This window comes from Narcine bancroftii, chromosome 7, assembly GCF_036971445.1.
Source record: "Narcine bancroftii isolate sNarBan1 chromosome 7, sNarBan1.hap1, whole genome shotgun sequence".
In the NCBI taxonomy this organism is placed as follows: Eukaryota; Metazoa; Chordata; class Chondrichthyes; order Torpediniformes; family Narcinidae; genus Narcine; species Narcine bancroftii.
Window position 1 is genome coordinate 75,758,876 of NC_091475.1, and position 23,913 is coordinate 75,782,788.

Genomic DNA, 23,913 nt, shown 5'->3' on the forward strand with positions numbered 1-23,913 from the left:
ACGGATGGCAGTCTCTTCAATCTGAGGCAGCTGCAAGCTCACTCCAAGACACAAGAGCAACTTGTCCGTGAACTACTCTTTGCAGACGATTCCGCTTTAGTTGCCCATTCAGAGCCAGCTCTTCAGCGCTTGACGTCCTGTTTTGTGGAAACTGCCAAAATGTTTGGCCTGGAAGTCAGCCTGAAGAAAACTGAGGTCCTCCATCAGCCAGCTTCCCACCATGACTACCAGCCCCCCCACATCTCCATCGGGCACACAAAACTCAAAACAGTCAACCAGTTTACCTATCTCGGTTGCACCATTTCATCGGATGCAAGGATTGACAACGAGATAGACAATAGACTCGCCAAGGCAAATAGCGCCTTTGGAAGACTACACAAAAGAGTCTGGAAAAACAACCAACTGAAAAACCTCACAAAGATTAGCGTATACAGAGCCGTTGTCATACCCACACTCCTATTCGGCTCTGAATCATGGGTCCTTTACCGGCATCACCTACGGGTCCTAGAACGCTTCCAACAGCGTTGTTTCCGCTCCATCCTCAACATTCTTTGGAGCGACTTCATCTCCAACATCGTAGTACTCAAGATGGCAGAGGCCGACAGCATCGAATCCACGCTGCTGAAGATCCAACTGCGCTGGGTAGGTCACGTCTCCAGAATGGAGGACTATCGCCTTCCCAAGATCGTGTTATATGGCGAGCTCTCCACTGGCCACCAAGACAGAGGTGCACCAAAGAAGAGGTACAAGGACTGCCTAAAGAAAGCTCTTGGTGCCTGCCACATTGACCACCGCCAGTGGGCTGATATCGCCTCAAACCGTGCATCTTGGCGCCTCACAGTTCGGCAGGCAGCAACCTCCTTTGAAGAAGACCGCAGAGCCCACCTCACTGTCAAAAGACAAAGGAGGAAAAACCCAACACCCAACCCTAACCAACCAATTTTCCCTTGCAACCGCTGCAACCGTGTCTGCCTGTCTCGCATCAGACTTGTCAGCCACAAACGAGCCTGCAGCTGACGTGGACATTACCCCTCCATAAATCTTCGTCCGCGAAGCCAAGCCAAAGAAAAAATAAGAAACCCTAAATAGAAACTATCTAAATATCAAATAAAATTTGTTAAAATTGTGTTAGCAGTGGCTAGAAAATGTATAGTAGTTGCATGGAAGTTTGATTCACATCTAGGTATGGTACATTGGAATGCAGAGATACATAGTTGAATTCCCCTTGAGAAAGAAATAAGAACGACATATTTTTACAAGTTTCAGATGTAAATCTTTAATTGTGTTCTTCCTAGCCCTCAAGACATCTGTTGAACTTCTCCAAAGAAAATTAAATAGTACATCAGTTTATGATCCGTGGAGTGTGCAGCACTTTTCAGCAATCCATTCTACTTTCTTTTTCTTTCTTTATATCTACTCTTTCTTTGGGCTTTTTCTTGGGTGGATGCGGGTTGGGGATAACCATCATGGAGTAAACACTGGATTTACATTTATACCTGTAATTTTTAATTTTGTAATTGGCTGCATATATGGTCAAAATTTTTAAGTAATCTATCAAAAAATGTTTCAAATTATTACAAATACATTTTTGCAATTATAAAGTTACTTACTGTTCAAACAAGTGTTTTCCAACTTCTGCATCAACAGCACTGAGAGGATCATCCAACAAGTAGATATCAGCATCTTGATACACAGATCTTTAATAAAAATACAATTGAGTGGAAAATTTACTTATGTACCCATATTGAAGTTGAGCAGTCACAAATTTTTCATATCAGTCTCAAGATCAATTTATCTGATTTATCAACCAATTCCAAAAATACTCAGTAATTATTGCTAGTATACTTTCCCATTACCTTTTAAAATAGGCGCAATCAAAAAGCAGCGGGAGAGGTAGGTTCTCATTTAAATATCATCGAGGATTGCAAGAACAGGACAGTGAATGGTGCTAGGTGGTAGGTGCTCATTTAAATTTCTTCATTGGCCAATTGGCTATAGCCAATAAAGAGAAGGGAAGCTCAAATGGAGCAGCTAGTGCTTGGGTGGCCCAGTGTAGGAGTGGTGAGTTAGAGGCTTTGGCTCAAGAGACTTCAGCAAGCACAGGCTGAGGACTTACCACAGGTAATATCTTTGCATAGTAATAGAGTAGAATGGACATGCTCCAGATATTTAGGGACCATGTACATGGGGGTTCTGGATAGATTTGTCCCACTGAGATAGGGAAAAGTTCGTAGGAAAAGAGAACCGTGATTGACAAAACAGGTGAGATCACTAGTTAAGAGAAAGAAGGAAGCATACATTAGATATAGGAAGCGAAAAGCAGGACAGGCTCATGAGAATTATTGGTAGCCAGGAAGGAACCCAAGAAGAGAGCTAAAAGGGACATAAGAATATCTTAGCAGTAGGATTAAGAAAAATCATAAGGCCTTCTCTGCAGACATGAAGAACAGAATACCATATTGCATGATGAGAGTGAAGGTAGGGACACTTAAGGATAAAGGAGCGAAGATGTGCCCAGTGGTGAAGAGGTTGGGGAAGTCCTAAATGAAAACTTTGCTTCAGTATTCACCAGAGAAACGGACCTTGGTCAAGGTGAGATCAGACTAGAATAAGCTTATGTGCTGGACCACATTAAGATTAAGAAAGAGGAAATGCTTGATCTTCTCAAAACATTAGGATTGATAAGCCCCCAAGACCAGACAAAATATACCCCAGGTTGCTGTGAGAAGGGAAGGAAGAGATTGCTGGGGTGTTGATCTTTGTGTCCTCCTTGGCCTCAGGAGAGGTGCCGGAGGACACATTCAGAAAGTCATGAGGCATGGGATCCCTGAAACCTTGGCTGTGTGGATTCAGAACTGGCTTGCCTCGAGAAAGCAGAGGTGACTAGTGGAGGATCTGTTCTTGGATCCCTTGCTCTTTGTGATATTTATAAATGACCTGAATGAAGAAGTAGAGGGCTGGGTCAGTTTGTAGGTGATACGAAGGTTGGAGGTGCTATGGATAATGTTTAAGGTTGTCGTAGGTTACAAGAGGATATAGACAGAATGCCAAGTTAGGCAGGAAAGTGGCAGATGGAGTCCAATCCAGCTAACTGTAAGGTAATACATTTTGGAAGGTCAAACCTGAAGGCAGAGTACAGGGTTAATGGTAGGTTATTTAACAGTGTGGAAGAACCGAGGGACCTTGGCATCTAAATCTGTAAATCTCTCCAGGTTGCTGCGCAGGTTGATAGGATAGTTAAAAAGGCCTATGGTATGCTGGGCTTCATTAGTCAGGGGATTAACTTCAGGAGTCATGTGATAATGTTGCAGCTCTATAAATCTGGTGAAACTAGACTTGAGAATACAGGTACTGTGTTTAGTTCTCATGATCTCCTTTCAGGAAGGATAATGAAAGCTATGGAGAGGGTGCAGAGGAGATTTACCAGGATGTTGCTGGATTTGAAAATATGTCTTATGAGGCAAGGTTAGCAGAGCTAGGCTTTTCACTTTGGAAAAAAAAATTGCATCAGTTACCTGGTTGAGTCCCCAGGAGCACTATCCCTGCTGAGCTCCAAAAGCACTGTGTCACTGACCTGGCTGCTGCTGCTTCCCTCTGAAAAGTCATTTTCCCCCCTCCCCTCTATGAGTATTCATATGGGCATACTTGAGCGGAATGTCCATAGGGAATTTTGGAACTCTCTGGCTCTATCTTTCTTACTCTTAATTCATCTGCACTTGTTCAATTTTATTTTATTGATATATTTCCAATAGTTAGGGTACTAAAAACTGCATGCAATTCTCCAAATTTGGCCTTCACCAATGACTTATACGACTTGACCATAACATCCCAACTCCGATACTCAATACTTTGATTTCAATGGACCCAGTACCAATCATTGAGGTACACCACTAGTCACATGCCTCCACTAAGAGAGGCAATCATCCACTACCACTTTCTGGCTTCTCCCATAAAGTCAATATCAAATCCAGTTTACTACCTCACCAAAAACACAAAGTGACTGAACTTTCCTGACTAACCTGGCATGTGGGACCTTACTAAAGTCAATGTAGACAACATCCACAGCCTTTCCTTCATCAACTTTCTTGGTAACTGCTTGATAAATACTCTAAGATTTTTTAAACATGACAAAGCCACGATGACTATCCAAATGTATATCCAAACTCTTAGAACACCTTACAATAACTTACCTACTACCAATGTAAGGCTCACAAGCCTATAATTTCCTGGGTTGTTTTTGGAGGCTTTTTTTGAAACAATAGATCCATACGAGCTATCCTCTAATCTTCTGACACCTCATCTGTAGCTAAGGGCATTTTAAATACATCTGCCAGGGCCCCTGCAAATTCTGCCTCACGGTCCAAAGAATACCTTGTCAGATCCTGGGAATTCATCCACCTTTATTCACTTTAAAACAGCATGCACCTCCACTTCTTTAATTTGTTTGGCTCACCTCCCTAGACTGTGCCAGCTTTCTTTGTAAATACTGATGCAAAAATAACAATTTAAGCTCTCCCCATCTCTTCTTGCTCCATACATAGCCGCCCATAGTGATCTCCAAGAGGACCAATTGTGTCCCTTACTATCCTTTTATTCATAATAAACCTGTGGAAGCCCTTAGGATTTTCCTTTATCTTGTCTGCCAAAGAAACCTTCTTATTTTAGCTCTCCTATTTTCCTGTATTTTTATACTTCTCAAGTACCTAATTTGTTCCTGGTTGCCTAAACCTGCTGCACACAACTTCTCCTTATGCCTGTTAACTTGGCCTTTAATCTTTACAGGAACATACAAACCCTGTAATGTTAAAATTTCACCTTTGAAGGCCTCAAACTTAACAAGTACATCCTTGCCAGAAAATAACCAAGCCCAATCCATGCTTTCTAGATCCTTTTTGAGATCTTCAAAATTGGCCTCTGTCCAAATTAGAATCTCAACCAAAGGACCAGACCTATCCTCATCCATAATTACTGTTTCTTGAAACTAATGGCATTATGATCACTGGACAAAAGTGTTTCCCTACATATATTTCTGTCACCTGCTTTTCCTCTTTTCCTCATATGAAATCAATCTAATAGGAGGTGCACACAAGTGTAACCACCTACATTTGCTATGCAATGACATAACCACCACCAAGATCCACATCATCAATGTACTGACGTCATCACTCACCATTCCCTGGCGTTTCAGAGCCCAACTATCTTTGTCAATGACCTTCCTTCTGTCAGAAGTGCGCAGTTTTGAAAATTATGGCGTAAACGTTTATTCCATTTAAAATTTCTCAGAAAATGAAGCACCTCAAAACTATGAGCAAGACAAATGCAACATCAGGAAAGGACTGATAAGTGGAAAATAGCATTTGGATTACAAAAGTTGCAGGCAATGATCATCTCCAACAGAGGGCATCTAGCCACCAACACTTGACAGACAATGTCATTACCAAGTCCTTTACCATCAATATCCTTGAGATCTGTTTGAGTAGAAATTGAACTGTGAAAGAGCAGGTCAAAGGCTGACTCTCCAGGGCAAATGACTCATCTCCTAATACAAAATATTGGAGCTGAACTAGGCCCATTGAGTCTGCTTCGCCATTCTATCATGAGCTGATCCATCCTCCTTCTCAGCCCTATTCCCCGGCCTTCTCCCCATAACCTTTGATGCCCTGACTAATCAAATACCTGCCAACCTCGGCCTTAAATACACCCAATGACCTCATTTCCAGAGCCACCTATGGTAACAAGTTCCAAAGACGCAAGGGCCTCTGGCTAAATACATTTTTCTACATCTCTATCTTAAATTGATGACATTTTATCCTGAAGTTGTGCCTTCTTGTCCTAGACTTCCCTACCATGGGAAACAACCTTGCCACATCTACTCTGTCCAGGTCTTTCAGCATTGAAAATGTCTCCATGAGGTCCCCCCTCTTCCTTCTGAATGTCAACGAGTACAGTCCAAGAACTGACAAACATTCCCCATATGTTAAGCCTTTCATTCCTGGTATTCTCTGAATCCTCTCCAATGCCAACATCAATACCTCAAGACATTTCACCACCTACAAGGCATAAGTGAGAAACATGGAACACAGTGGATAGGGTGGTAGAGAGGAGGACAGCAATGGCCTGGGCATTGTATAAAAGTCAAATGTCATAGAGCAGTTATAAAAAACTTTAATTTGGCCACATTTAGACCATTTTGTGCAGGTTGTGGAGGCTTTGAATTCTTTAGAGAATCGGAGTCTAAGGCTCAACCTGATTGAAGTTTATAAAATTATGGGAGGCAGAGATTGGGAAATACAGACTTTTTCATCGAATGGAATTATCTAAACAGCTTAGGTTTAAGGTGAGAGGGTGTAAATTTAAAGGATTTATTTATTTATTGCACAGCAAGTGGTAAGTACCTAGAGGCGTTGCCAGAATTTGAGGCATTTAAACAAACACATCGACAGGAAATTGAGGGAGCCAGAACAAATGTAGGCAGGTTAGGTTAGTTTTCTGGGTTTCAGGGGAAATACTCTCCATTTTACACCAAAAACTCTCAAATAGCTCAGCACCACCTAGGACAGAGAAGTCCATTAGCTGTCTTACATATCACCACCTGTGCACACCTACAAAATACACCCAGTTGCTCACTCAGACTGTTTTGACAGCACCTTCCAAATTTGCAACCTCTAGCACCATAAAGGACAAAAAACACAACCATTGTGTCACACTCTGTTCTGACTTGGAAATGTACAACTGCTCCCTCATCATCTTGGGAACAAAATTTTAGAACTTCTTACCCAATAGTACGAAAGGCATTGTTAATTAGTGGGAATTTTCTGCAGCAGGTCAACAAAGGCTCCCCATCATGTTCTCTAGGTAAATTATGAATGGATGCGAGACACTGGTCTATGTTTCCCAGACCCTGAAATCTATTTTGTGACAAAGTGTTGGGTGATTTTTCACTTTGCTGGAAATCTGCCAGGTTTTCAGTTGGATGGGAGACACAGCCTCTTTCAAGATTGAAAGACTTTGCTCTCTTGGCAAGTCTGTACTTGCACTGGTTGGAATGTAGGCCAGAGAATAGCTTGAGAGTTGATTTTGTCAACCTAGAGATGTTGTGAGTGAAGTCCTGCATTCTTATGGACGTGCCAATTTAATAAATTGCTTTTCAAGGAAAACAGACAGACTGCAACATTTGCAGGAGTGAGCATCAGAGTATTTTTCTCCATACAGTGCAAGATTTAGTGCCACATGGGAGGATAGTCATATAAGGCATAGACCTCCCTTTCATCCAACTCATCCATGCAGACCAAGTTTGCATTCTAGTTTAGTCCCACTTGCCTGCATTTGGTCCATATCCTTCTAAGATCCCCTCAAGTCCCTCTTCAATCTCTCCCTTCTTGCCTTAAACCGATGCCTTCTAACTCTACAATCATTCTAGACTAAGAAATTGGATATAGAACTCTGGAAGAGGAGTTGAGCTCACTCTATAGTATGCATCAACAGTACTGTGGTGGACAGCAGTAGACATTTTTCGGAGTAAACATCTCTAGTGAGCTGTCCTGGTCCACTCTCATAAATGCATCCAGCCAAAAATGTGCATCAGCACCTCTCCTCCTCAGAAGCCTGAGGAAATTTGGCATATCTCCTGCATCTTTTAACAACTACAGACACCAATGGAAGTATCCAGTCAAGATACATTAATGCTTGGGATGGGAACTGCTCTGCCAAAAAAAAAACCTGTGGATGACTGTGATAGCTCAGACAAACCACCCTCCCCTCCATCTATAACTCCCATTGCCTTGGAAAAGCCCCAGTAAATTAAAACACACCTCTTTAACTGCCTCCCATCAGGAAGATTTTGGAGTGTGAGATCACTCTCCTCCAGACTCAAGAATACTTTTTTCCCCACCATTATCATACTCTGTACTAACTTTTTTCCTTTATTTGCTCCTGTACTCCACAGTTTTAAATGTGCAATCAAACAATTCACGTGTGGGGTAGGGAAGGGGTAGGTTGGAGATGTGGAAATACACCTCTCCCAGCAGAATTAATCAAAAACTGTTATAAAAGCATTATTTTAATTTAAAAAAATTTAAATCATTTTTAAGTTATTGAAGAATGGCTGCAAGGAAAGCTAAATCACAAATATCAAAGAAAACAGCTGTGAAAGGAAGTACTACAAAATAGGACATCGGGCCTACCTCTATAATGGAGCCTAGAGATCAGATTTTTCTTCCTCTAAGGATTACACAGGCGATGACGGCAAAGGTACATCCAACTCCAGCACCAACTTCCCGGGTAGCCGGTGAAGATGGCACCGGAGTTAAGAAAAGGACTGCAGAACTACCGACTTCATTTTATCATTTGTGCATGCGCGAGACTCCACACATATCGGGTGAAATGACATCAACTTTAGAAGGAAAGCCCAAAGCAACCAATGTTGCTAGTCAAATGAAACCAAACAATCGATTCAATATGACATCAATACTGAATCAACTGTATCATCTAGTGATTCTGAAGAGAAAAAAAAGAGGGAAGAAAGCATATCAAGGAAAAGAAAGAGGAGAAGGAGAAATAATTGGAAGAGAGGAGTGTAAAGGTTAAAACCTTGTGTTTTTGATTCTTAGTTAATTTTGTGCCTATCTCTAAGAGAATTATTGTTTGTAGTGTTATTATAGTGACTATGATGTAATATGCCATAATATCTGCCCAGGTTAACAGCTTGCCTCTCATTCCACATGATGTGAAAGAAGTGTGAGCATGAGAAAATTTTCTTTGAACTTTTTGTATCTCTGAGATTTTGTATCTTCATATACCTTTTGTTTATATATCTTTGTATCATTATACAGTAAAAGCTGTATTATTCAGCATTACAAAAGTCTTGTTGTGAAGCTATACAAAATGTTTATCTGTTTTATCAACAAATTGATTGATTTGTTAGATTGAAATTTGGCATATCGCAGCTCCTGCTTTTGAAGATACTCTGAAATTAGTATATATTAGAATATGGAAAGTGTCATTTATAAGGAGGTCTAACCAGTTAAAGGTATGCAGTATGATAATTCAAGTAACATAACTCAAGCTTGAAACAATTTAGCACAACAAATGGACACAATGAATGAATGTATGCAGCAATGGTTTGCTGATTTTAATACCAATTTTAATTGACAATTTCAAATTGTTAAAGAAAAAGGATATTAAACATGATTGTGGCCACCGAGACAGAGGTGCACCAAAGAAGAGGTACAAGGACAGCCTAAAGAAATCTCTTGGTGCCTGCCACATTGATCACCGCCAGTGGGCTCATATCGCCTCAAACCGTGCATCTTGGCGCCTCACAGTTCGGCAGGCAGCAACCTCCTTTGAAGAAGACCGCAGACCCCACCTCACTGACAAAAGACAAAGGAGGAAAAACCCAACACCCAACCCCAACCAACCAATTTTCCCTTGCAACTGCTGCAACCGTGCCTGCCTGTCCCGCATCAGACTTGTCAGTCACCAACGAGCCTGCAGCAGACGTGGACATACCCCTCCATAAATCTTCATCTGCGAAGCCAAGCCAAAGAAAAGATATACTGATGCTGTTCATAAAGTCATAGTTAAAATTCAGAAGACTGAAGAAGTTCAAGAATGTCATTTTGAAGCGGAGGAATGTAAGGATGTAGTTAATAAAATAGAAGATTAATTTACAGGTTGGGAGTTACAAAGGAACAAACTTTTACAAAAAAGACAATTTGGAAAATCATAGTCGTAGAACTAATGTTAAGATTGTTGGACTACCTGAAGATTTTGAAGACACACATCCAACTCATTTTTTTTTTACAAGTGTATTCCAGAAGTATTGGGAATTGTAAGTTTTCAAAATGGGCTTCAATTGGATAGAGTTCATCGAGCTAACAGGAAAAAAACCTTTCCTGGGTCTACCATCATGCTCAGTGTTAATTAGATGTCTTCGTTATCAAGATAAAGATATGATATTGAGATTAGCAGTATAAAATGCTAGGAAGAATCAAATCCCATTAATGATTAGAAATAATAAGGTTTTTTTAATGCTGATTTAAGTTCAACAATAATTCTAAAAAGGAAATAATTAAATTCAGCTAAGGCATTACTTTGGAACAAAGGATATAAATTTTCCTTCCGATATCCAGCAACATTGAAAGTTTTTTCCAGAAATAATCAATCAAATTATATTTACTGATGAAAATGAAGCTTTGAAATTTACCAACCTGCTTCTAAAATTCAAGAAAGATCAAAACATGACACTTCAATCAATTTCTAAGCAACAAGAAGTAAAGGAATTGGATGATGACCAAGTCAACAAAGATCTTGAAGAAGTCTTTTATAAATTAAGAATAAAAATTAATATTCTGTATATCCAGTCTGGAAGGGGGTGGACATTTTAATCTTTTCCTTCCTTAACCATGTGCTATCTTAGTGGTGAAGGCCACTTTCTGGAACAGTAGAGGGTGCTAGTACTGGTAAATTATATCAGTAAATTTTTAATATATATTTAGGGTTTTTTTTTCCTCTCATTATATATGTTATTTCTTTTTCTTTTCTTTTTTAAGGAGATGTCAATTGTAATGAATATTTAAGATATGGCGACTAATAATTAGTCACGTTTGTTAAGTATTAATATAAATGGGCTACATAATCCAATTAATAGAAAGAAAACTTTAGCATACATCAAGAAGTTGCTTTTTTACAAGAAACTCATTTAACTGAAAAAAAAGAACATAAATTAAAAAGACAATGGGTTGAAGAATTGGCAGCATCATTTAATAGTAAAGCAAGAGGAGTTGAAATTTTGATTAATAAAAAGTTAAGTAATTACAGATTTGTTTCAGTGAATTGTTCAATATATTGAGAAATGTGGACACCTATCAATATATATGCAACAAACATAGATTATGAACAATTAATCCAAGATTCTTTTATGTATTTGATGGAAGCAAATGAAAATATTTTAATTGGTAGTGATTTTCATTGTTGTATAGATCTAATTTTAGATTTTAAAAAAGTGAAATCAATTGTTAGAAATAAAACTGCTAGAAAGAATCTTAATTTGATGAAAGAGTTAAATTTAATTGATATTTGTTGAAGATTGAATCCAAAAGAAAAAGATTATTTGTTTTATTTTTTTAGACAAGATTCTTATTCGAGAATAGATGTTTTTGCTATCACCACAATTAGAAGGAAGAATAACCCAGGCACAATATAAAGCTAGAATAATTTCTGATCATTCACCTCTTTTGATGTCTTGTATAATTCCAGAAAAAGAAACAATGCTATATAGATGGAGATTTAATTTATCGTTAAAAAGAGTAGATTTTTGTAATTATGTAAGGGAAATTCAAGAATTATTACAAATTAATTCTAAATCCACTAATAATAAATTCATATTATGGAAGGCTTTAAAAACTTATTTAAAAGGTCAAATAATAAGTCATTCAGCAAAAATTAAAAAGGAATTAGATAATTTGGAAAGAGAGATTGAGACTTCGGAAAACATTTACAAAAAATGTTTGAGGAAAAATTTAATTAAGAAAAATATTATAATTCAATACAAATGTATAAAATGGAAAAAAAATTTATTGAAAAATCTTAGCAGAAATATTATGAATTGGGAGAAAGATCTCAAAGTTTTAGCATGCAATTAAAGACAGAACAAGCTTCAAGAATGATAAATGCTATAAAGAATTCAAAGAAGATAACAAATAAACCCCCAAAAATTAATGATTCTTCTAAGGAATTTTATTTAAATTTATATACGTCTCAAGTTGATAAAGAGGAATCCAAAATAACAATTTGTCTAAAATTAAGTTGACTAGATTAAGTAGTCAAAGTAGAAAAAAATTAGATGCATCTTTTACGATGAGGGAAGTTAATAATGCTTTTAATTCAGTAACAAGTGGAAAATCACTGGGGGAAGATGGTTTTCCACCAGAATTTTAAAGGAAGTTTAAATATTTATTGATGCCTCCTTATATGGAGATATTAAAACAAATAACAGAATCCCATTCTCCACTGTAAACTTTTTAATATGCAATAATTACTATAATACCCAAAAAAGATAAGATTTATTGAAAACAGAGTTATATAGACCAATTTCATTGTTGAATGTTGAAAATAAGATAATGGAAAAAATTTTAGCAAACAGAATGACAAGACACTTACTGGATCTAATATATCCAGATCAATCAGGTTTTATTAAAAATCGATATTCAGCAGATAATATTGCTAGATTGTTTAGTTTAATAAAAGTAACTCAAAAGAAAAAAGAATTGGCATTAATATTAACCTTAGATGCTGAAAAAGCTTTTGATAGATAAGCATGGAATTATTTATTTAAAGTTTTAGAGTAATACAGCTTTGGATCTACATTTATTGATTGGATTAAAACTTTGTACAAAAAGCCTCTACTAGGGTAGTAACTAACGGACAGATTTCTTCAACATTTTCATTGACTAGATCAATGAGATAAGGATGTCCTTTATCTCCTTTGTTGTTTATTTTAGTAAATAAACCTTTAGCAGAATTAATTAGACAAGACACTAACATTGTAGGTATTTTAAAGTTGGAAAAAAGAACATAAAATTAATTTATTTGCAGATGATGTATTAATTCACCAGTTTTGTCCTTACAATGCTTTTGCTCTTAATATACCTGGAGAAATGCTGAGGAGTGTTCACAGACATTTTCACCCACTCATTGCTGCTGTCTGAGGTTCTCACCTGCTTCAAAAGGGTACCCTGGTACACAAGAAGAGTGTGAGCTGCCTCAATGACTACTGCCCAGAAGCATTAACTCCTACTCTGATGAAATGATTTGAGAGGTGGGTCGTAGCTAAAATATGTACCTAAGCAAAGATTTGGACTCACTGCAATTCACCCATCATCGCTATCACTCCACGGCAGATGAAATATCGCTGTCTCTCCACTCAGCTCCAAAACAGCAATTCATACATATGGGCTGCTCTTCATCAACTACAGCTCAGCCTTCAACACCATCATTCCCTCAGTGCTGGTCAAGAAGCTACAAACTCTGGGCCCTGAAACTGGATCCTTGATCTTCTCATTGGAAGACCAGTCTGTTAGAATTGGAAACAATGTCTCCTCCACACTGATTATCCACATAAGTGCACCCCAAGGGTGTGTGCTTAGCCCACTGCTCTACTCATTATACACCCATGTCTGTGTGGCCAGGCACAATTCTAAGGCCATCTACAAGTTTGCCAATGACACCACAGTTGTTGGCAGCATCACGAATAGCAATGAGGAAGCGTACAGGAGGGAGATAGATCAGCTTGTTGAATGGTGAAATGACAACAACCTTTAGCTTGTAGAAGTAGCTATGGAAAGGGAGTGAAAGAATGAGATGACAGTTTAGTTTTCAACGGATTTTTAAAAAAACCCCATTGCGCTTTAAAAGACAAGTCCCACCTCTGCATTGGTGGTGACATAATGATACAGCCGAGTGTGCATGCGCAGCCCCTTTGACCATGAGGGATGCAAAATCTGGCAGCGCCATATTGACGTGTCTGCTTCGCTGCTGCAGCCATGACAAACGCATCATGGGGCCAGGCCTTTCAGAGGTTGCCTCTGGCATTTGGGCTGTGCTGATACGATCTGCTGGCTGAGGTCCAGATGTGCTGGTTTCAGCCTGTCCGCTGTGAACAGTTCCTCCTTACCCCCAATGTTCAGTGTGAAAGTTTTGCCTAGTTGTACAGGACCTTCAAAAGTCATTGGTGGGGGGGGGGGGGGGGGTGGGGGGTGGAATGTGGACCATAGCAGACAAATACAAAGTCTGTGGTTGATAAGTTTTTGAGGATAGATGCAGGCTGGTGTCCAGGGTGTGGTGGGGGGTGCAAAAGAGGCTAACCTGTCCCACAGGTCTTGTAACAATGCTTTCCCCTCAGTGCCTGAGTCTTGGGATGGTGAGAAAAATTCACCTGGCAGGGTTAGCGGGGCGCCATACACCAATTCCACTGAGGATGCCGGTAAATTCTCTTTAGATGCCATTCTGTTGCCTAGTAGGACCCAGGGGAGCTCGTTCGCCCAATTGGGGCCATTTAAACAGGCCATGAGGGCTGACTTCTTGTGGTGGTGGGAACGCTCAATGAGTCCATTGTACTGTGGGTGATAGGCAGCGGTGTAGTGCAGCTTGATGCCCAGGAGCGTTGTGATCTGTGTCCACAGTGCTGACGGAAACTGCACCCCTCTGTTGGTCTTTATGTGGGCTGGTATCCCAATCCTCGTGATCCAATGCGTGAGCAGTGCCCTGCTGCAGGAATCAGTTGAGGTGTCTTTTAAAGAAATGGCTTCCAGCCATCTCATCATGCAGTCTATTACTGTGAAGAGGTACCATACATCTTGGGAGACGGGCAGCGGGCCCATGATGTCGACATGTATATATTCGAACCACCTCTTCAGAGGGTTGAACTGGTCGAACAGGGTCTTGACATGACAGTGGATTAGGATACTTGACACTGGGTGCAATTGCGAGCCAACCAAGCGACTTGTTTTCTCAGGCCGTGCCACACGAACCTCTTCATTACCATGCGGGTTGTGGATTTTATGGACGGATATGCGAGGTCGTGAACTGCCTTGAAAACTTGGGAGCCTCCATTGCGGGGCGCCAGTGGAGACATCACACAGAAGTGTGTTCGGGGTGTCCGGCAGACTGAAGTCTTCAAAGTGGAGGCTGGTGATGGCTGTGCGAAAGGCCTGTGTTTCCTTGTCCTCTTTTTGGGGCCTGCGCCAGCCGGGAAATATGAATTGGATAGCGGGTCAGGAGAGTGTGTCGGCCACAATGTCCTTGCCGGATGGTGGTGGTGAACTCCAATATATAGGATAGGTGCCATTAATGGCGCGCTGAGCAGGGGTCCTTGGCCACAGCAAAGGCATGGTGAGGGGCTTGTGGTCCATGAAAACCATGAACACCCTGCCTTCCAGAAAATACCAAAAGTGCTTGATAGCCAGGTAAAGTGCCAGGAGCTCCTTGTCGAACATTCAGTATTTAAGTTTGGGTTGGGGGGGAGGCGCAGGTGACGGCTGAAAAAGGCCAGCGGCCTCCACTGACCTTCGACGGATTGCTCAAGGACGTCCCCAATGGCCATCACCAATGCATCCACGGTGAATGCCGTGGGTACGTCCGATCTGGGGTGAACCAACAAGGTGGCGTTGGCCAGGGTATTCTTCATCGCGGTGAAAACTGCGTCAGCCTCCTCCATCCATGCTAGGGTTTTGCTTTTGGCCAATATCATGGCGAACAGTGGTCCGGGATGAATCTGTTGTACAAGTTAACCAAACCCGTGAATTCCTGGAGGCCTTTGAGGGTGTTGGGCCAGGCAAACTGGCATATGGCTGCGACCTTTCCTGCTGATGGTGCCACCCTGTTAGTGGTGATTGTGTGGCCCAAGAACTGCATAGATTCTTTTCAGAATTGGCATTTGTCCGCGTTGACCCCGTGAGTCCAAAGTCCGACAAGTGAGTGAAGAGTGTGTGGAGATTGTCATTGTGCCCCTCGTGATCCTTGCCCGTGATGAGTACATCATCCAAGTAGATGAAGTCAAAGTCCAAGTCTCTGCCCACCGCGTCCATCAAGCGCTGAAAGGTTTGCGCTGCGTTCTTGAGACCAAAAGTTATGTGGAGGAATTTGAAAAGTCTGAATGGGGTGATAATGGCCATCTTGCCAATGTTGTCCTGGTGGATGGAGATTTGATGATAGGCATGCACCAAATTGACTTTTAGAGAACACTTTCACGCCATGAAGGTTGACCATGAAGTCCTGTATGTGTGGGACTGGATAGTGGTCGGGTGTGGTGAAGTCATTATGGCGGCAGTAATCCCCACACGGCCGCCACCCACCTGAGAACTTGGGGTCAAGTGTAGTGGGGATGCCCATGGACTGTTTGACATGCGGACTATGCCCAACTCTTGCATCCAGGAAAATTCCTCTTTGGCCAATTACAGTTTGTCTGGGGGAAGCCTACTATCTTTGGTGTGGAGCGGGGGCCCTTGGGTTGGTATATGGTGTTGCATCCCATGCTGTGGCATGGTGGAAGTGAATTGCAGCCTTAGGATAACCAGAAATTCATCCAGGAGACAGCTGTACTTGTCCGTAGGGGCACTCACCGTGGCCACGCCTGGATTGCGGGCAATCGTAGCTTCAAGTTGGACAGTTTGGAAGGTCCAGGCATTGGCCTTCATATCCACCAGCAGGCTGTGCATCTGAAGGAAATCAGCACTGAGGAGCAATGTGTCCACCGCAGCCAGTGTGAAATTCCACCAGAACTTTCTGTTGCTGAGCTGTATTTGAACATTGTGCGTGCCGAAGGACTTGTTGTTGTTTGCCGTCCAGAACGCGATCGCGTTCGTGTCTCCAGTGCAGTTGATGGGATGATGCAGAGTTTCAGCATCCATGTCGACCAGAAATCGTTGGCCACTAACCTTGTCAGTGATGTGCAAAAGGCTATTGATGTGGCCAGCCACTGTGGCCACTAGTGGCGGCTGGCCTGGCTGTTTTCCGGAAACGAGCAGGGTTGCCTGCATTTTTGTGCCTATACTCCCCAACGTTGGTGATAAAAAGCACCAATTCGTGTTTGGTGTCTCAGTTGTGCTCGGTTGGGGCAGGGACACAACATCTGGTTCATGACAGACTCACTTTTGCATTTGGTGCACCACAGGATGTCTGCTCTGGCTGCGACCTTGCATGGGTCCTGGAAATCCTCATCCACCAACAGCAGCTGAATGTCATCTGCTCAAACATAAGGCACAGCTTGTGGCCCTCTGCTAACGCAAGCATTTCATCCATGAGGGTGGATGGTGCTCTGTCTCCTAGGCCATCTAGGTTCATGAGTCTGGTAGCGCTCTGTCATCTGGACAGGCCAAAAGTACTCAAGAGGAGCTTTTTGAGAGCTGGGTATTTACCTTCTTCAGGGGGGGTCATGTATCAGGTCGTCCAGCCTGACTGCGGTCTCTTGGTCGAGGGAGCTGACAATGAGGTAGAATGCTGTCGAGTTGGAGGAGATCTGCCGGAGGTGGAAATGCATTTTTGCTTGCCCGAACCAAGTGTGTGGGCGAAGTGACCAGAAGGTTTGTAATTTCATGGCTACTGCGTTGAATGTTTCAGTGACCATGATGTAGAGTCCAGAATCGTCTGGACTCATCAGGGTCACCAAATGTAGTGGTAGCTACAGAGAGGGAGCAAAATAAACGAGACTACACACTGTGAGTCAGTTTCACTTCTAACGTTTTTTTTTAAAACCCACGCTGCCCCTTATAAAGCAGCCAACAAGTCCTGCCTCTGCATCGGCAATGATGTAACAATGCAGCTGAGTGCATCTTGCTCACAGAGGCGCCATCTTGATGCGGCCGCTTTGCTGCTGCAGCCATGACATACGCGGAGCCAGTTCGCCTGCATCGCGATGTGCTTCGCCACATGCTCAACATTTGCAAATCCAAGATGATGATTTTGGACTTCAGAAGGAAGTCAGGGGAACACGACCCAGACCTCATCAAGGGCTCAGTAGTGGAGAATATCAAGAACTTCAAATTTCTAGATGTCAACATCTCCGACGATCTGTCCTGGAGCCTCCATGTTGATACAATCACAAAGTATAGCCAGCAGCTATATTTTGTGATGTGTCAGAGAAGATTCGGTATGTCACCAAAGGCTCTCGTAAACTTCTACAGGTGTACAGTGGAGAGCATTTTGGCTGGATGCATCACTGCCTGGTATGGAGGCTCCAACTCTCAGAAGAATCAACTCCAGAATTAACTCAGCCTGTGACAACACAGGTACCAGACTTCACTCCATTTAAGGTGGTGGCTTAAAAAAGCAGTCTCTATTCTCAAAGACCTCCCACCACCCAGGCCATGCTCTCGTCACTCTACAACCATCGTGAAAAAGTACAGGACCCTAAAGACGAGCACACAATGGCACAAGGACAGCTTCTTCCCCACTGACATTAGATTCCTTCCTCTCTGACTCAGCCCACTCTGTTGAAGACTGCTCCGCTACATAATCCCTCACTTTTATAATGATGTTTGGGTCACTTAATCTCGACTGCCCTTCAATTGATGAATTCGATTGCCCAATCAACTGTTAGTTGATTGGACAATTGACTAATAAAGGAAAGAAAAATGGCTTTGTCCAAATATTATGGAGAGCACTGTATATGGGATGTCTTGCTGGTTAGCTTGCAAAACCTGCATCTCCACAACTTGGTACACGTGACAATAAAATTGCACTTAAATGAATGTAAGCAAATTTATGAATAATACAAAAGTAGAAGGGAAACAAGTTTGGGGAGAACATACTATAAAATAATAGGCAATAAAATGGCATATGCAATATCATGTAGGAGAATAAAAGAAGTTGCTCACTTTGGAATCAGGAATAAAGCAGAAAATCAGCCAAACGCTTTAATCTGCAGCACAAAGACACTTGTGGGAACTGCTGCATAAAACCTTAAATTTCTGCACCATGTAATCAAGAAGGCTAACAAAATTATGACTTTTGTACCAAGGAATTACACTTAACACTGCTAGACAGGTGTATGGATAGCAAAGATCTAGTGGTATATGGGACAAATGCAGACAAATGGAATTACACCCTTGACTCCAACAGTGGTTCTCAACCTTTTTCGTTCCACTCACTTACCATTTAAAGTAATCCCTATGCCATAGGTGCTTTGTGATTAGTAAGGTGGTAAGTGGGTGGAACAAAAAAGGTTGAAAACCACTGTTTTCTTTGGCTTGGCTTCGTGGACGAATATTAATGGAGGGGTAATGTCCACGTCAACTGCAGGCTCGTTTGTGGCTGACAAGTCTGATGCGGGACAGGCAGACACGGTTGCAGTGGTTGCAAGGGAAAATTGGTTGGTTGGGGTTGGGTGTTGGGTTTTTCCTCCTTTGTTTTTTGTCAGTGAGGTGGGCTCTGCGGTCTTCTTCAAAAGGAGGTTGCTGCCCGCCGAACTGTGAGGCGCAAGATGCACGGTTTGAGGCGAGATCAGCCCACTGGCGGTGGTCAATGTGGCAGGCACCAAGAGATTTCTTTAGGCAGTCCTTGTACCTCTTCTTTGGTGCACCTCTGTCTCGGTGGCCAGTGGAGAGCTCGCCATATAACACGATCTTGGGAAGGCGATGGTCCTCCATTCTGAAGACATGACCTACCCAGCGCAGTTGGATCTTCAGCAGCGTGGATTCGATGCTGTCGGCCTCTGCCATCTCGAGTACTTCAATGTTGGTGATGAAGTCGCTCCGATGAATGTTGAGGATGGAGCGGAGACAACGCTGGTGGAAGCGTTCTAGGAGCCGTAGGTGATGCCGGTTGAGGACCCATGATTCGGAGTCGAACAGGAGTGTGGGCATGACAACGGCTCTGTATACGCTAATCTTTGTGAGGTTTTTCAGTTGGTTGTTTTTCCAGACTCTTTTGTGTAGTCTTCCAAAGGTACTATTTGTCTTGGCGAGTCTGTTGTCTATCTCGTTGTTGATCCTTTCATCCGATGAAATGGTGCAGCCGAGATAGGTAAACTGGTTGACCGTTTTGAGTTTTGTGTGCCCGATGGAGATGTGGGGGGGCTGGTAGTCATGGTGGGGAGCTGGCAGATGGAGGACCTCAGTTTTCTTCAGGCTGACTTCCAGGCCAAACATTTTGGCAGTTTCCGCAAAGCAGGACGTCAAGCGCTGAAGAGCTGGCTCTGAATGGGCAACTAAAGCGGCATCGTCTGCAAAGAGTAGTTCACGGACAAGTTGCTCTTGTGTCTTGGTGTGAGCTTGCAGGCACCTCAGATTGAAGAGACTGCCATCCGTGCGGTACAGGATGTAAACAGCGTCTTCGTTGTTGAGGTCTTTCATGGCTTGTTTCAGCATCATGCTGAAGAAGATTGAAACTTGTAATAGTTTAAAAAAAACAAGAGGCAATCTAATAAAATTCTGTGAAGTAAATGATAAGAGGCTGTTTCCTTAAATATCTCAGGATAAAGGGTCACTCATTTAAGGCCGAGATGAGGAAGATTTGTTTTTCTTAAAGTTTCATGGGTCTTTCAAAATTCTTGCATCAGAAATGAGTGGAGATAATATATTTGAATATATTCAAAGCTGACAAAAATACATTTTTAATCAGTAATTCTATTAAGATTATAGGGATAAGGCATGAAAGTAAATTTAAAGAAAGTTGGATCAACATGATTTTATTGAATGGCAGAGCAAACTTGAACAGCCAAATGCACTACACCTGTTCCTTTATCTTATGGTCTAATCAGTGAGATTATAAAAATGTTGAAACACTAAGGAATCTGGGTCCAACTTTAAAAATCCAAAGGGCTGGCACGCAAGTGCAGAAAGTAATTAGACTAACTGAATATTGGCCTGTATTGCAAGAGGTATATAGTATAAAAGTAGGAAAGGTTTGATACAACTTTACAAGGCTCTGGACCACTGTGTACAATTTCTTTCCCACCATTATTAGACTTGAACTGACCGCTCATTAGTAAAATGATGATGACCTGGCACTATTTCAACTGAACATTTTCTTACTAACACTACACTGCATTTTATTTTCCATTCCCTGTTGTATTGATGTATTTGTCCATTTACTTTGATAATAGCATCTCAGTACACATGACAATTAACATTTCAAACAATATCCATCTCTATTCTGAAGGAATGAAATGCTTTCATTGGAGGCAGGAATATTAATCTTGAATATGACAAACAAAAATGCCAACGCTGCTGGAGATGCAGTAATGGAAGCACTACTGCTGGTGTGGACCCAGAGAGCTGGGAACGGAGACAAAGCACTGCCCCGTAGGGTCCTATCACCCAGTCCTAATCCCAATGGCTCTGTATGTGCTTTGATTGACCTGTTAAAGGAGCTGATGTTTTTTTTCCCCAAAATCCTGCAACCAAGATGGCAGGACCTAATGCAGCGTACCATAAAGGGTTGCAGGTTCCAGGGGTGCAGCGCATCAGAAAAGGGGAGAACATACTCCATTGCGAAAGAGAAGCATAGGAGATGATCCTATAGGACAGTGACCACAGCAGCGGACCAGCGAGGGACTTAACGACTGAAGGAGCCACCCAGGCTGTGGGTTGCTTGAGTTTAGCTAATGGGAATCAGGTATCGGAACTGGGTTTCGAGAGAGTACTGAGGACAAGAAGGGTTCCTGAAAGGACTCAGGCACTGAAGACCTTCTGATCATATCGGAGGTTTGGATCAGGAGCTTGGGTTGGTGATGGTTTGAACTGTAAGCTGTAGCTGCAGAGGCTGCGAGAACGCAGTGTCTTTGCAGGTATTCTCTTTTGCTTCTCTTACCCCTATTATTATGGACGCCAGGCAGTGCTCATGGCAACTTAGTTTGTCATAATATATTCCAAGTGGAAATACATCATTTATATACAATTTTTAATGTATTACTACTTAATTTTAAATTTAAATTCAGACATACAGCACGGTAACAGACCATTTCAGCCCACGAGTCTGTGCTGCCTAACTTATACCCAATTGACCTACACTCCCGCTACATTTTGAAAGGTGGGAGGAAACCAAAGCCCCCTGGGAAAACCCACACAGACATGGGGAGAACATACAAACTCCTTACAGACAGCGATTCAAACCCTGGTCCCCATCGCTGGCGCTGTAAACGCGTTGCACTAACCGCCACAGCAACCGTACCACCATGAACAAGGAAAACAAACAGAAAAGCTGGAATAATTCAGCAAGTCAAGGTCCATCTGTGGAAAAGGAAACTGGTTGATGTTTTGGGTTCATGGACCTTCCTCAGACTAGGGAGAGCAGTGGATGGTTTAATTTTCACAGCAGAGCTGGGGCAGGAGTCATGGGGTGACCTGGTTTCTTTAAAATACCATGCTACCATTCAGTTGTCACCTGATCTTTTTTAACCTTTCCATATAAATTTTATCTTATACTTGGTTTGAAAAATGTAAACCCTCCATTGTTCCTCCATTTCTGAGTGAGCGTCATTGATCTACAATGTTGACTGTTTTCTCTTTCCACAGATGCTGCTTGACTGATTGAGTTCAAGCATTTTCATCTTTTATTTCAGTGTGTTGGTTCTTGTTTGAGTCAAAGCGATAACATGTTCAGAAAGGCTGAACACAATTGACGCATTGGAGTTTCAGAAAATGCGATGATCTCATTTAAGTATATAGAGCACAAAGTATCATTGAAAGGGGATGCTGAGAGACATGTCCTCTGGTGGAGATAAGAGGAAGAAGGAGGCATTCAGAATAAGGGGTTCCCATTTAAAACAGATGTTCTCCTCTGTTTCAGAGGGTTGAGAATCTCCAGAGCTGTGCAGGTGAAGTCACTGAATATATTCATGGAGAAGATTTAGAGAGTGGAACTATCAATATTGATGAGAATAGAAAGATGCTGTCCCTCCTACTCATACTCAATGGCTATCCAATATGATGGCATGCCTAACTTTGGAAAAAAAATCAGATGTTCTTCTCCTGTAACGGATTTAAATTTTCTAAGTTTATGGGGTCCTTTTATCAATTATTTTCCCAATTTATAAAATCACTTCAATCTTGTTTTGAGTTTGTGGTTTCTTTTAATGATAGTAAAATTATATGTACTTACCAGATAACTTCAGAAGGGATTAGAATTTGTATTACAGTGTAATAGTTATTTTTTATATATTTTTCAATTACCCATATGCTGTAATTGTTTAAATGCTTGCTTTTTATTTCCATTTTGACAGTTATGATATTAAGTTTATACTTGCTTATTTTTCTTATATAACTGTTTTATTCTGTATATTCCGTGTTATATACAGTAAAATTCCAATTATCTGAAATCGGATTTTCCAAAATCCTCATTTATCCAAAATTTTTTTTGGAGTGTTACGAGCCCAAAGGACCCCAAAACCCAGCAGCAATAGACATTCACCATGACGAGTGGCTTTCAAAACAAAAGTTATTTTTAATCAACTTCAAACATGAAAATAAAATCAAACTTTAACTTATATAACCATATAACCATTTATGGAGCGGAAACAGGCCATGTTGGCCTTTCGAGTCCGCACCGGTTCACTGATTTTGTGCGCCCTCTTCAGGCATTGGTGATTTTAAATGTAGTGTATCTTTGAAAATTTTAACATCTATCCATAGGTACTCTGTACTTTGGATGTGAAATCTCATATTAAAATATTCAAAAACATTGGCTGTGTGGGAGAACCCAGTGAGTGGCCGTGGACAATAGCTTCTCAGACTGGAGGCCTGTGACTAGTGGTGTGCTGCAGGGATCAGTGCTGGGACCAGCATAGCTTGTCATCTAGATCCACAATAACTCTATTCTTATACTATACTCTATACTAACCCAAATTACCTCCTTCTAATTCTAAGCGCACGTGTATGTAATGTATGTGTAAATTCAAGAAAAGTTCTTTGGTTCACAGTTCATTCTCATTTCTCCTTCTTCCAAGTTCTCTGGTTGCAGGCAATCACCATACTGTGCACAGAATTTAACATGTATAAAGTTCACCAGGCTTGGTGCTTGAAAGGTAAATGTTTACCGCTCAGGAAGGTTCTTGTAGGGTTTGCAGAGAGAGATATTTGTTGCCCCAGGATTTCCACAACTGAGGTACCACCACTAGTTACCTCAGGGTCTCGCTGTTGAAACTTGCCCCATCAGGGTGTTCTAGATGGTAACCTCTCTTCAAGCTACCACAGAGTTCCATTCCTTCCTTTATTTCAAGAGAAACATCAGACAGATAGCACTTCCAGCCATCTTCTGCTCTGGAACTTGCTTCTATCAGTTTTAAACAGTTTTCCCTGGATTGCACTTTTCAGTAACTTGTCAGTGTCCCACACACTGACTGACTGACTGAGCTGTTAACTCAACTCTCTTTTAACTCTCTTTTCCAACTGAAACTCCAAAGAGAGCATGCGATTC

At 41.5% G+C, this 23,913-nt stretch overlaps 1 protein-coding gene across 7 annotated transcripts in view; it reads right to left on the reverse strand.

Annotated features, from left to right (window-relative positions):
* abcc4 (ATP binding cassette subfamily C member 4 (PEL blood group)) overlaps window positions 1-23,913 on the reverse strand; it is a 394,241-nt gene that overhangs the window by 179,426 nt on the left and 190,902 nt on the right. For all 7 annotated transcript variants that reach the window (XR_011341954.1, XM_069890346.1, XM_069890349.1 and 4 more), the window contains one exon: window positions 1,611-1,697. Coding sequence is in view for 6 of the 7 variants with exons in the window: in XM_069890346.1 (XP_069746447.1) it covers window positions 1,611-1,697 (87 nt within the window). In the remaining variant the exon portion in view is untranslated. The remainder of the gene's footprint in view (window positions 1-1,610; window positions 1,698-23,913) is intronic.